Raw genomic sequence first — 13,702 nt, 5'->3', positions numbered from 1 at the left:
TATAAATGTCCAACTTTTATTTCACGAAAGAAAAACAGACATAAAACAATTTTTCACTTTTTAATTCTATTTTACTTTTACATCTTTACAATATTCGTACTTATTACATAGGAGAAAAATACACATATAATTTTATTTTAATTAGGCAAATAACCAAACCAACCTGAAAGTCCAAGCACTGTGATAAGAAATATCTTCATATAGTTTACACATATAATGAAATCCATCAAATAAAGCATTTTGTATTCTAAGTCACTGAAAATTGTAAATAAATTTTTAATCACCTTTCCCCATCAAAACCACTCTTAAGTAACAGTTTACTCAAGCCTGAATCCATAGGTTATTATAACCTTTTACTCTTTTAGAAAGTAAAACAAATTAAAACCCAAAAGCATAGACCTTTAGAAAGACTTCTCTCCAGCACACTAAAGCACAATTCTTTTACCATAATATTTGGGTAAGCAGTATAAGAAGCTGAGTCTTGACAACAAAACATTATTTACCCCAAAGTTTCAAACACTGCAAAAGCATACCATTGAAGACATGCCCCTCCAAGAAAAAGTGTTACAGAAGCAAACCTCTCTCAAAACTCTATTTCTAAATAATACCAAGCAAGCAGCTCACACTCTGCAACCACAAATCTGATATATTCTCTTCAGATTAATTTAAGGACCCACAATAAAGCAAGGAGTCTCTGCAGAGAAAAAAGACAATTTAGCCTCTACAACAACATAGTCTTGGAATCCAGCTCTATCTATGCTTGATGATTGCTAAGCACTTCTCTGATGGCAAATTCAAATGATAATGCTACTCATTCAAAATTATATAGCAAGAAATAGTTGCCAATAAATTTCAAAGGAAATTTAAAGCAATTAACTAAAAATATGCTGAAGCACACAGAAGTGAGCTCAATTTAATGAACACTACTATGCATCAAGCAGTGAGCTAAGCACTTTACATCTTATCTCATATGACATTTTTTCCTACAGAGTTTACCTTCTAGCCCTAGCCTACTGAAGAATAATTATACAGTAACTTCTGGTATACTTCATCTTCTTATTTCTGTCAGGCGGTATACAATGTTAAATGGTATTTTCTGGGCTCCTGAATGAACTAAGATTCATGGCTATGCTTTTATTGGACTATATTACTTTAAGATTTTCTGTTAAAGACAAAACATTTCTTTCCCCTAGTAAAACCAAAAGAAACATCATATGCAGTAAAACAGTGATCGACTGTGACATGCAGGTTAAATGGTAAGGTTTCAAATCTTTAAAGTGATCCCAGACATTATTTCATCAGTATTTCGGGAAATCCACTTTTATAACATTCTTTTAAAGATCAGTTCATTGGAGTTCCCATTTGGAAACATGAAGAAGTTCTGAAGATGGATAGTGGTGATGGTTGCACAACAATGTGAATTGTAATTAATGCCACTGAACCACACACCAAAAATGGTTAAAATGGTAAATTTTATGTTATGTATATGTTACCACAATAAAAAATTAATTTGTTCTACTATTTCATACAAAATATACATAATTTACAACTAACTTACTATAACATGGTTTAAGAAAAAATTTCAGCTCATCAATTTGCAATAGAAGCACCAGCAACCTTGCTCCAAAGAAAAGAGTAAGGGACAATTTTGGGCCTGGTAAGATTTACTGCAACTCAGAACCATAATTTAATCAACTAAAAAACAGTGATAACAAAGTCTGTCCAGACAGCAGCATCTGATGTCAAGTCTCACACCAGTAATATGTCACCTTAATAAAAGTGTAAAGTGGGCACTCAATAAATGAATGGACCAAATTGTTTCCTGAGCATGTGTAATTTCATTTGTAAAAACAGCCTTCATTTTAATAATTTAGAAAATACTTTAATAAAACAATGTATGATCATATTACATATATAAATAGCTTAGGTTCAAGCTCAGAATAACCCCAATAATTATGATTAACATCACTAAAGACCCAGAGAGGAAAATGAAGTGTAAAAATTTTCTATCTGGGATTGAATACGAACCTGATGAATACTTGAGATTTGCTGTACTATTTTTAACTGAACTTTCTGGCCTTAGGTCAAAGTTTTGCTAGCAAAATACCAAAATGAAAATGCTGGGAGTGAAGCCAGAGCCTCCACTTTGGCGGAGGAAAAGCTATGCCCTCCATGCAAGCCCTCCTACCACCGACCGAAGACTTCTAAAGACCGCCCCGGGCGACACGCTCCCCAGAAAACACAAACCACCACACCAATGTGGAATCAGCAAAGGAAAACGTCAAACGCGTCTGACAGAATACAGTACACCACCACGTTCTGTCTGCGCACTGCACGGAAAGACACACTTCTCAGTCAGTTCCTGCACTTTGGCCAAACAGCACTGAGTCACCCTGCAAATGATTCCAGAAACCTCAAAGGATAACCAACTGAAGAAAAGTCAGTCCCTGGAAAGGGAGGAGGCGGTTTTTCTCATCATCTAGTCACTAGGTTGCTCCCAGCAGGGAGCAGAACTGAACACGCGTCCAAACAGAGGAGATCTGAAGGATCCAAAGCTCACGCACCCCAACTCCAGTCCTCCAGAGTTAATTTAACACCCAGAGCATCTTGCTCGCCTTCTCCTCCGCCCCAGGGCAAAAATCCACACCCCCTTTCCCATAACTGCATCTCTACCGCACGGCGATCAAACTGCGCGACATAGTCGTCCATCCTAACAGAAGTAAGAAATCAGCACGCCTTACGGGTTCCTTTCTTAATCAAGAGCCAACTAGCAGGCTACGTGGCTATTAATTCGGATTTCAAAGGCCGCCTTAGGAAAGACACGCCACGAAAAGGAGAGACTGATTCCACTCTACAATTCAGACTGACTCTGGCTCTGGCGCAATAATCTCGGGAAATTGAATTTACATAAAATGCACGAAATTGCAACTGTGAACGTTCAGACAACTGAAAACGTGACAACTTCAGCCTTGTGTTTCAAGATTTCAGACTGAAAGGAGAGACCGAGGGCAGCTCTTCGTCAGGTACCCAGGTGGGGACTCCCACTAGGGACGGCATAGGTCCCCCCCGCGCTCGGACCCCCGTCCCCACGCAGCGTGACACTCTCCCCAGTCGGCGAGTCCTGTGCACGAGGGGCAGCAAACCCTCCCCCTACTCCGCAAACCCAGAGGCTAGGCGGGAAGGGCAAGAGGGCTGTCCACGAAGGGGCGGCCGGGGATGACACCCGCCCGGGAGGAGTAAGGGAAGCATCCAAGGTGGGTCTCCACCCCTGGAACCCGCTCGCAGAAGCGTCCGGCCTCCCACCCGCGCCCCGGCCGCCGGCCGGCGGGGGGCGAGACCTCCCCCACGAACGGGTGGGCAGCGACGGGTGGGCTCCCGGGCCGCGGCCACCTACCAGCAGGCTCTCCACGTTGATGGGCGAGCGCGGGTCTCGGATGAGCGCCTCCAGCTTCCTCTGGCGGCTCGCGCCCGCCCCGTCCCCGGGCACGGCCTCGGGGGCGCCGGGCATTTTCCCCGTCGGCGCGGGCCGGCTCATGCCGCCGCCGCCGGGCCGCACTCCCGCTCCCCGGGCTCCGGCCCGGCCGCCTCGGGGCCTAGCGCCGCTCCCGAACCGATGGCTCCGGGCGGGGCTCCGCCCGGGCCCACCGCCCGCTTCGAGCTGTGGCTTCGAGTCTCGGCGCGAGGCCGGGGCCTGGGGCTGTCCGAGGGGCCGGCCCGGCGCGGCCGGGAGCGGCGAGGAGCAGGCGGCGTCCCCGCCCCTCAGTCAGATTCGCGCCGCCGGGTCCGCTCGTCCGCCGGGAGCTCCCTCAGGACTCTGAGGGCGGGAGCGGGGAAGCGCCGCCACCACCGCCCGGCCCGGCCCGCCCCGCCCTGTGGGCTTCGAGAGGCTGAAGTCCAGGATCGGACACCTACGGCCGCCGGCAGCCCGCTCCCATGACCGCCGCCGGCCGCCGCAGCCCCACCAGCCCGCTCCCCTCACGCACTCCCTCGCGGCGCCCGTCTCCGGCCGCGCGCCGCCGCTACCCACAAGCCCCTCGGCCCGCGGCCGCCGGCGCGCGCCCCCGCTCGCCCCGCCCCGCCGCGCCCCGCCCCGCGCGCGCCGCCGTCCTCCGCCCCCTCTCGCCCCTTTTCCTCCTTTTTTTTCGCTTCCTTCTGTCTGCTCTGCTTCGCATTTCTCCTTTTTGAGCCTCCTTCCTAGCCCGCTTCCTCCTCCCCCTTTGTGAGTTCTCAGAGGGTAAATGGCCGGGCGCGCGGTCACCGCCTCGCTTGACCCGCTGAGCTCCTGCAGGGGGCGGGAGCGCGCGCTGGGGTGTCGGGGCGGCCCGCGGCCCGTAGCCGCCTGCCCTTGCCCCGGCGGACGACCCCGCGGACCCAGAGGCCGGCCCGCCCACCCCCACCGCCCTGTCCCGCGGCCGCCGCGCCCGGGGAGGGGAGGGGGGAGGGGCTGGGTCGGCCCGCGCCCCCCCGCCGGCCCCCGCTGACTCAGCGCGCAGCTATGCGGGCCTTGCATCACCCGCGCCAAAATAATAGCGACCGCCAGTCGCCCTCGCCTGCAGGGCCCTGAGCTTGCGAGGGGCCTGCCTGGGCCACGAAGATGTTAGTGGAAAGGCCTGGAGGGTGTGCAGTGGGAGTCGGAACCCTGGAAGAGGACGGGCGGTTGGAATCCTGGTCCTGGGGCAGCAGGGCCTGGAAGAGGTGCCTCCGCCCGCGGGGCAGAAGTCCTGGAGTCCCGGAAACCTGTCTGCGCCTCCCTAACACTCGTCTCCCTGCCGGGGCTTAAACGCTAGTCGTGAACAGAACAAGGCGGCGATAGAAAAAGGCTTTCCATCCCCAGGCCTTCGTGAGGTCCTTGCCCTTTGGGGGGCGGTTATGGGGGCCGCTCCTCCACATTCCTGCCCTCTCGCGGCCGGTGCCATTGGTCGGATCCACCCAGGGCACAATCTGAAAAATGTGTGCCAAGAGCTATAAAACTGTTCATTGAGCCCCCTTTGACCCGGTAAACCCATTTAAGGAAGTACATTTCTAAGGAAATGATCCAAAGGGGAAAGGGGGGAGAACTTGCATAAAGATGTTTATAGCAGGGCTATTCACCATGTTCATAATGACCGAAACCTGGGAATGGACCCAATTGTCCAACAATTGGGGAATAATCCAAACAAGTTCTGTCACATTACCAGAAAGAATCCTGGCAGGTATGCAGGATTCCTGTCAAGCACATGAAATTTTGGCAAGTACAGGAGAAGATGTATTGGAAATAAGGTTAAATGAACAACAAATACAAAATAGTTTGTGCGCACTGTTTAAAGCTATGTAAAAGGAACAGCTGTAAGAACGGGAGGAGAATACAGTTGTTTTTAAGTCGGTTTGTTTTCTTTCTCTAAAGATGCTTAAGAGAATATTAAAATTTTTAAAAATTGAAAAACTGTCCTAAGATAGGTAGGCCACTCCAAGAAAGCTACAATCTAATATCCATTAAGTAGTGAGAATCTTAAGAACCTTTCTCACTGGCGTGTCAGAGATAAGCCCACATACAGGCAACTTAGTTCTAAAGCCCTAACCTTGTCGAAGTAGCATTTTACTCGGTAGGTGTTCCAAGAGCCTCATCTTTCCTTTTGTGTTAAAGCGACCCTCACTGGCGCTTAGACGGGAAGAGGCCCTGGATGACCTCATACAGGTTTTTTCTCTCCGATAATAACACTAACTTCTGGTCAAAAGCTAAGTCCTTTAAGTCTGTATGTGGAGTGACTCATTCATACCTCTACAGACCACACCAAGAAGACAGAGTGAGTTGGACTCACCTCCTGCTTATGCATTGGAGCAGTATAATGAGACAATCGATGAGGACGGATCCTTTTTCCTGATGACAATATAATATGCAAAGCAAAAGGAACACCATGTGATTCTCAGGTTCCAAATTGATTCTTCAGTGACTAGCTGTGTATTTTTATGGAGCTTGATGAGCTGACAGGAAGCCACGGTCCCAAAGACTAGACATGGAAACCTTATTTAAAAAGAAAATAGTGATCAACAAAATACAGATAATGTGCACATTTTGCATGTGGTCATTTACCTAGGCTAGAAAAAGCCTAGAGTGGAGGATTTCTGTCTACGCCCTACACCGTCGTCTATATAGAAGAAAAAACGACTAAGCTCTTGATGTGAGTTTTTTTGTTTTTTGGTCAGTAAAGCAATTCTTGTTTTACCAAAGTGAAAGTTCAAACAAATCAGAAATCTATAGAACATACCTTGAAAAATTGCTCCCCCAAATCTCCCCACACACACGTTCTCATATCTTTCAAGGCCTTTATCCATTCTCATACATACGTATTTGTATGTACACATATGTATCTTTTTCCCATGTGTATGGTATTATAACATATCATAGTGTCTTGCAATTTGGTTTTTTTCCTTGATTAGTAATATGTCTTAGAGATGTCTCCATGTCTGTACACAGAGATCTACTTCATTCTTTTTAACTACCATACTGTATTCCATAGTATGGATGTACCATAGTTTTATTTACTCTCTATTAGAGAGCGTAGTGGTTAAGAACATGCTCTGGAGATAAATTGCCTGGGCTGAAATCCTGCCACGACCACACAGTAGCTGCAGGTGTCTCAGTTTCCTTATAATATTTGTTGTAAAGTGTTTAGAAGAGTGCTGGCCCTCAAAAAATGTTCGATATTATTTGTATTTTCTTACTGTCACAAACATTGTTGCGGTTGACAGCCTTATATTTTTGCCTTCTTGGGAACATATTTAAATAGTATAGATTCGTAGAAGTGAAGTTTTGTATCAAAGAGTAGGCATACGTTAAAGTTACAGATACTGCCAAACTGTCCTTTAAAAAGATGACACCAGTTTATCTTCTCACCATCAGTAGAAGAAACTGCCAATCCCCCTTTACTTTGCCAATCTTAAATACTATGTCTTTTTAATTTTTGCCAATTCGATGGGCAAATAAAATACTATCTTGTTTTGATTTGTATTCGCTTAATTGCTACTGAAGATGAGTATTTCTTGTTTCTATTTCTTCTGAAATTACCTGTTTATGTCTTTTGTCCATTGGATTTGCCTTTTTCTTACCAACTTATAGGAGCTCTTTATGTGTTACGGATATTCCTCCTTGTTATGACATAACGTTATGATGTCTTATAGTTTACGATTATTTTCTTCCATCTGTAGCTTGTCGTTCAGTTTATTTTTGGTGTCTTTTGTCTCACAAAGTTTTTACCTTTTGTGAAGTCAGATCTACCAATGTTTTCCTTTACGGCTTCTGGATTTTGTGTATGGATTGAGAAAGATTTTAAACCCAGTTTTTAGGGCATACGGAGGACTGAAATTGCAATGTGCTATAAGGAAATGGCAGTTTCCTAAAAACGTCAAGCTCATCTCCTCCCAAATGAGCCGCAGGAAGAGACTCTCCCTGTGCTTGCTCTTCCCAGAGGCACTCCCGCTGCTCTGTGACTGTCCCAGGTTGTCTGCCTCCTTTTTAACAGTGAGCATGGTGGGGACGGGATGAAAACTTTGTTCACTACTAAGGAAGAGTAATGGACAGTAAACACAGAGAACACAGGACTTTGAAACAGGCTGGCCTATCACCGTGTAAGGCTTTGGTTCTGTAACTAGCTTGATCTGCGGGACTTAGGAGCTCCACCCCACTTCGTGTGAATTTTGTCCGTTTCTTTTCTCTGTCTCCTCATTCGCAGCCCATTTCTAAGTGGTTGGTATCAACTTAACATCCAGTACCCAGCACTACCTACCTAGCTGTCCTGACACTTCATAGTCCAAACTGAGGGAAGAGGGCTCCCTCTGTGGTCTACCTGAGACCTACCTGCTCTGTTCTTGTTTTTAACCTGAGGGATCTACCTCTTCCCCAGGAATTAATCCACCCATCAGATACAACCTTACCCTCTCCACCCACAATTAGGGCTGTAAAAGGACCATTTTTTGTCTTTCCATGTGGCACTTGCAATTACTTGTTTAATGATAATAATTACTATTATGTATAGGGCTCACTATGTGCTAGGCAATGTGCTTTTTAGAAATTATCTCACTTTTCAAAACAGCCTTTTACTAATGGTAATATTACTATGTCTATTTTCCAGATGATGTAATAGGTACTTAATAGGTACTCAGATATATGATAATGGAATGAATGAATGGATGGATGGATGAAAACGATGAACTCTGAATGGTCTGGGCTTCACCAAAACACATAACACCTTTTCCGATCTTGCTTCACATTGCAGAACAACTCAGGCTGGCATTGTAGCAAGATGCTTCTGCCCCACATAAGCCAAGATTTAATAACAGAATGAGAGAATAAACTCTGAATCCAAAGGTGTCATTATTTTTGTAAACTCCACTACTGTAAAGGATACCAGGTTTAATGGTTTATAAAATAGAGTTTCACCCTAAGTTTCATTCACGGTTTTGGTAATAACTCCCAGCGTGAATGAGAAAATTGCTGTACCCCTCTGTGAGTCAGTTTCCACATACACAAAACAGAAATAATGAAGCTTGGTTGTCATTAAGGCTCCTTAAGATCTCCAGATGAAAGATACCGGATGCGTCCAAGACAATTATTCACCAGTATACTATGAAAAATTCTCAGAGGAGAAGGAGTTGGTCACAGCTCAACAGTGTACTTGGAAGTAAGTGGTAAGTCACTCCAAAAATTTATACATTCGTGTTTAAGAAGAGTGGTTCCAAGAAATGTCTGAGATCCTGGAAAGCTCAGCTTTGATTCTGGTCCTGCCAGTTTAGCAGGAGACCTTGATGTCGTATCTGGCAATCTGGTTTTCCCCATTAGCGAGGTAGAACTGGCCCCGAATGCTTTATGTGATTTCCTTGCTCAAAAACCTTCATTGCATCCTCTCTGATTATGCATGAAATTCTCAGCCAGGAATCCAGGGCTTGCTGGTGTCACAGCCTCCCTTTGCATACTTTTCTTTCACGGCTCCTCTTTACTTTTTCTCAGACTGAACATATTCAACTCTTCTTTTTCACTCTTTGGTAAAGCCAGTTTCCACCCATAAGGAATGCCATCCTTCCTTCCCTTTTCCACCCACCACGCTTCTAACCATCCTCCACTAAGGCCTTCTGTTCCTTGAATGAAGGGCTTGACTCTTCCTGAGTTCTGGATCCCTTGTAGCTTTTAACAAAATATTTTGCAGAGTGCTTGCCTCACATACATGACAAGAGGAATATCTTTATTTTTCCTTTGGTGTTTTTTTTTTTAAGATTTTATTTTTCCTTTTTCTCTCCAAAGCCCCCCAGTACATAGTTGTGTGTGTATATATATATATATATATATATATTTTTTTTTTTTTTTTATTTGAGGGTCCTTCCAGTTGTGGCATGTGGGATGCTGCCTCAGCATGGCCTGATGAGCAGTGCCATGTCCACGCCCAGGATCCAAACCGGCAAAACCCTGGGCTGCCAAAGCGGAGCGCTTGAACTTCACCACTCGGCCATGGGACTGGCCCTCCTCCTTTGGTGCTTTTAACATCCAAAAAAATGGGTCTGTTATGTGTCCAGAGCACATTAGTGACTTACCATCATTTACCATTCACCACGTGAAGAGTAATTTCCTACTGTTCCACTTTCCAAACACTTTGGTCCAGCAAACTAGAAACTGTATGGGATGCATTGTTCACAGAGGAAAACATGCCATCCCCGCCTCTGAGCTCTGTTGGTACCATTCCACCTCCCCTCTCCTCTCCCTCCCAGTCCTCCCCATCCCACCCATCCTGGAAGGTAGTCTCCTTCCAATCCAGTTTCCTATGTCCTGCTTTCTTTCCAAATTCAACTTGAACATTGTACTGGTTCTCTGGTAGATACGAAAAGGAACTGAGTTTGCGAAAGGATACGAAAGATACGAAAAGGAACTACACAGAGTTTGCAATCAAGAATTGATGATTGAATAAGTACTCAGTGTTAGTTTACTGATCAAATAATCGAATGAATATATACATGAAAAAACACAAAGAATTGTAATTCAAGAAAGGTAAGTACCCAAAGAAATTCACAGATAATATGCTAAGAGAACTCAAAGGATCCTGGAGCAAAAGATATCTTCTAGTCCAGCAAGGGGATCAGGAAAAGGAAGCGGCATGTGACCTGGGTCCTTAGAATTCAGTAGGGTTTGGAGACAGAAAGAGAGAACAGTCCTCCAAGCCAAACAAGGACAGATTGGGAAAGTATGAGATAAATAAAAGGGAAGTAGTAGCTAGAGAGCAGGTGCATGAGTGGTTAGGAAGAGAGTGGAGGAGGTACGCTGAAGCCAGATCAGGGAAGATCTAGAGTGGGTACTAACATGCTGTGTGATGCCACATAAGCCACTGCTGTCCGCCAGGACTCACTGGAATTGAAGATATAACAGAGGGCACCCTCTGATCCTGTCGCCCTGTGTGGTGAGCACTAGGGGACCTGTCAGCAATTACGGGCATGATGGGGATGGGACATGGGACTCAGCAGCAGTATGATGAAGCAGAGTAGAAGGAGGCCAGTTTGGGAGACGTTTTCATAATCCACAAGCCACCATTTGTAATTAAGTGGTTTATGATCATAAGTAATTAAAAACTTACAAAGCATACAAAGAAGAAAACTGCAGTTGGAGTGGTTGGTCATTAGAATAAAAGGATAACAGTTAGTTTCCATAAAAGCTTACCTTATTGTGAAATGAAGAACCACTTTAAACTTCCTGGCCTTTAGAGTGGCACTTTGATTGCTAAGGCTGCCCTTGTAATATTCCATTTGCTGCTTTGGCCTCTAAATAAAGTTGGGGCCTTCATGAAGTGAACACAGAGGGGGCGGGCCCAGGAAGTCAGAGCTGCAGCTCGGGCACACAGGCTGGTCAAGGCCCACATCTTTGGATGGTCAGTGAGCAGTGGGGATGAGGGCACTTGCAGTAGAGTCACGGAAACCTCATTCCAGGCCTTTCTCTGTCCCTCTTTCTAGCTGTGTGGCCTCAGGCAAATTAACTCGCCTCTCTGAGCTTCGGTTTCTCTCCTAGGGTTTTTGTGAGGAACGAGTAGAATGAGAACGTTCAGACAGCATTTGGTGTATTGAACAGGTGGTTCAAAAAGGCTGCTTCCTTCTCACCTGTCAGAAGCTGACAGGATTCCAGGCACTGTTTCTTTCATTTATTCATTTATTCATTCAACAAAGATATTTATGTGCTGGTAACATGGTAGTAAACAGCAGAGAAATAATCCCTGTGGGCCCTTGTTAGGCTTGTGGTCTAATGGTGGGGACAGATACGACACAAATAATCACACAGATAAATAAGTAATTACAAATGTGGTAAGTGCCACAAAGGAAAATTAATCCAGATGGGGATGAAGGAAAGTGATGAGAAAGTAATAATTCTGATGAAATCTAAAAGGACAAACAAGAGCTGGGAAAAACTGGGGGCCGAAGAGAAGAGGGGGGGCCCAGGCCAAGGTCAAGGAGAAAAGCCTTCCCCCCCACCCCCCACAAATAAGGGCATTTCATAGCAGAAGGCTCATAGTTAAGCCACCTGCACTGTGCTTTGTTAAGAATGACACCAGCCCGGGAAAGTTAACAGGTCCACAATTGATGGAGAGGAAACACTTGTTTTTCCAGAGCACTGCAATTTAGCCTAATCAGGTTTCAAGAGTTATTCTCCCTGGCCACAACACTTCATATTTGCAGGGTTCTTTGTGGCCATTTTTGTAAGTATTTGTAAGTAGGAATTCTTGAAAGCAGGTGAATGTAAAAGCACCTGGTCAGACAGATCCTTATTCTGATCACCAGTGGAGAGAGGGCCCATTTTCTCCTTTACCCGAAGCAGCAGATCTCAATGGGGGAAACAGAAGTTGGACACACAGACCTGGGTTCAGGCTTCAGCACCACCATTTATGGGCTATGTGACCCTCGGCAAGTCACTTAACCCTGCTAACTCCACTTCCTCATCTGCAAAATCTACTCCACACAGGTGATTCCAGTGTTAAAACAAGAAAGACATGTGAGGGGGCTGTGTAAACATGACTCGTGGCACACATCTAGTCTTTTCTCTTATATCCTGCTGTGTCCCCAGCTTGCATTCGGGCATAGAAGAGGAGAGAAAGGGAGATGTCGAGGATGATCTCAAGGTTTCGCTAGGCTTCAATAATGAAGTAACAAAGATCGACTATTGCATCTAAATGCTGTAAATTTATTTTAAGGTAGATAAAAAAGGATGAGTCAAAAAAAAAAAAAAGCAAGTGGTAGGATGGTCCTTTGTGATTCTTTTTCACTTTTCCAGAAAAAAAGAGGAAGGAAATATATTGTGACAAACACCAGAAGCTGAATGCCAGTGACCAGTCTTCACATCTTTCCATTTCTTGTTGAGATTCTCACTGACAGTGTTTAAACAGGGCTGGGCTGTTTACACACAATCGTTGTTCGCAGTGGCCCAGCAGAACCTGTAAGGGACATATATCACACATCACCCCAATGCAGAGGAGGTGTGAGCCACAAGTCTGAAGGACAAGGGCAAACCCTGCTTTCATCTGCTCCACCGCAACCCTCAAAGAAGTGCTGAGACTTCACAGCCAGAGTCGAGAGCTGAGAGCTAGGAGGAGCTCAGCAGAGTGGAGATGCTCTGGAAGCTGGACACCGGCATCGTAACTTTCTGTTGTCGGAAGTGGTGCGAATTCCCAGAGCATTGGAGGTGTCAGCCCTCAAAAATACTCTACACTCTCATTCCAAGACAACATGAAATTGACTTAGGGATGAGTACAGCAACGCTCCCTCCCAATGCCTCAAAGAATAAGAGCCTGCTCTAAAGGCTTACTCTCTGGTAGCATCCTTTAGTGCAATTCACAGTGGTCCTTAGTGGAACTCTTTATTCATCAAAAAAAAAAACAGGTTGAATGCCTACCATGCATCACAGTCTGGGAAACTCGGAGATAGGGAGGAAAGGTCATTTGACTTCATGATTTGGGGAGGAAAATGATATGTATACGCAAGACCTGGCAAGGAGTAAGTGCTCAGCTTATTTAATGCCTGAAAGAAGGGTTGAATGAATGAATGAACGTAAGGTCATAAATGCAAGCAAGCCCCACGGTACAGAAAAGAGCCCAGAATTTGGAGTGTAAAGGTAAAGTTGACATCCCAGCTAGCCCACTTTCCAGCTGGGTATTAGGCTGGATACTTCTGCTTGTTCCAAATTCATTGTCCACCCTGCTTTGTGCCCCAAGGGCTGACCTCCATGGACTGCCTCCCCTGGGCTCCCTTGCTGCCTGTTTTCTGGCTGGGCTCCCTTGCCATCTGTCTTCTGGCTGGGCTCAGCCAAAGGGAGTCCCTGGAAAGAGATTGGGAGAGAGCAGTGTTTCTTCCCCTCTGCCCTGGCTTGTCTTCTAGCAGCAGCTGTGCACCCAACATCTACAGCTCTCCACTCACTTCATTCCATTCTCCCTGGGCTGCAGGAACATGGCGTCCTCCCCTTGCCCTTGTGGTCTTAGCTTCTCCTATTGCTGATGTCTGGGTGCCTCAATATGCTTTGTTTTCCTTTAATCCTGTCTACACCTCTGGAAAGAGTTCCTTCATGGAAACCACCTGAATCAATTCTGTTTTCTGTTGAGACCCAACTCATTCAGTAAATTAGAGCAAGTTACGAAACTTCTCAGTGTCATGTTCTTCCATATGAAATGGAAATAATAACAATACTTAGTATCTAGCACCATGCTTA

The 13,702-nt window shown here is 45.7% G+C and overlaps 1 protein-coding gene and 1 long non-coding RNA gene across 2 annotated transcripts in view; one reads left to right on the top strand and one right to left on the bottom strand.

The window, feature by feature from the left end:
• The window catches only part of ROCK2 (Rho associated coiled-coil containing protein kinase 2), a 161,783-nt gene extending 157,782 nt beyond the window's left edge, over nt 1-4,001 (bottom strand). The window contains exon 1 of the mRNA XM_023619529.2: nt 3,395-4,001. Coding sequence (XP_023475297.1) covers nt 3,395-3,535 — 141 coding nt within the window. The 5' untranslated portion in view covers nt 3,536-4,001. The remainder of the gene's footprint in view (nt 1-3,394) is intronic.
• On the top strand, nt 2,713-10,012 carry LOC138917923 (uncharacterized). Its single transcript, XR_011426597.1, has 2 exons — nt 2,713-3,031; nt 8,539-10,012. It is a non-coding gene; the product is annotated as an uncharacterized lncRNA (long non-coding RNA).
• The last annotated feature ends 3,690 nt before the right edge of the window (nt 10,013-13,702 follow it).

The sequence above is a fragment of the Equus caballus genome, chromosome 15 (assembly GCF_041296265.1).
Source record: "Equus caballus isolate H_3958 breed thoroughbred chromosome 15, TB-T2T, whole genome shotgun sequence".
Lineage (NCBI taxonomy): Eukaryota > Metazoa > Chordata > Mammalia > Perissodactyla > Equidae > Equus > Equus caballus.
Note: the sequence above shows the minus strand (reverse complement) of the source record. Positions and strands in the feature narration are given on the sequence as shown.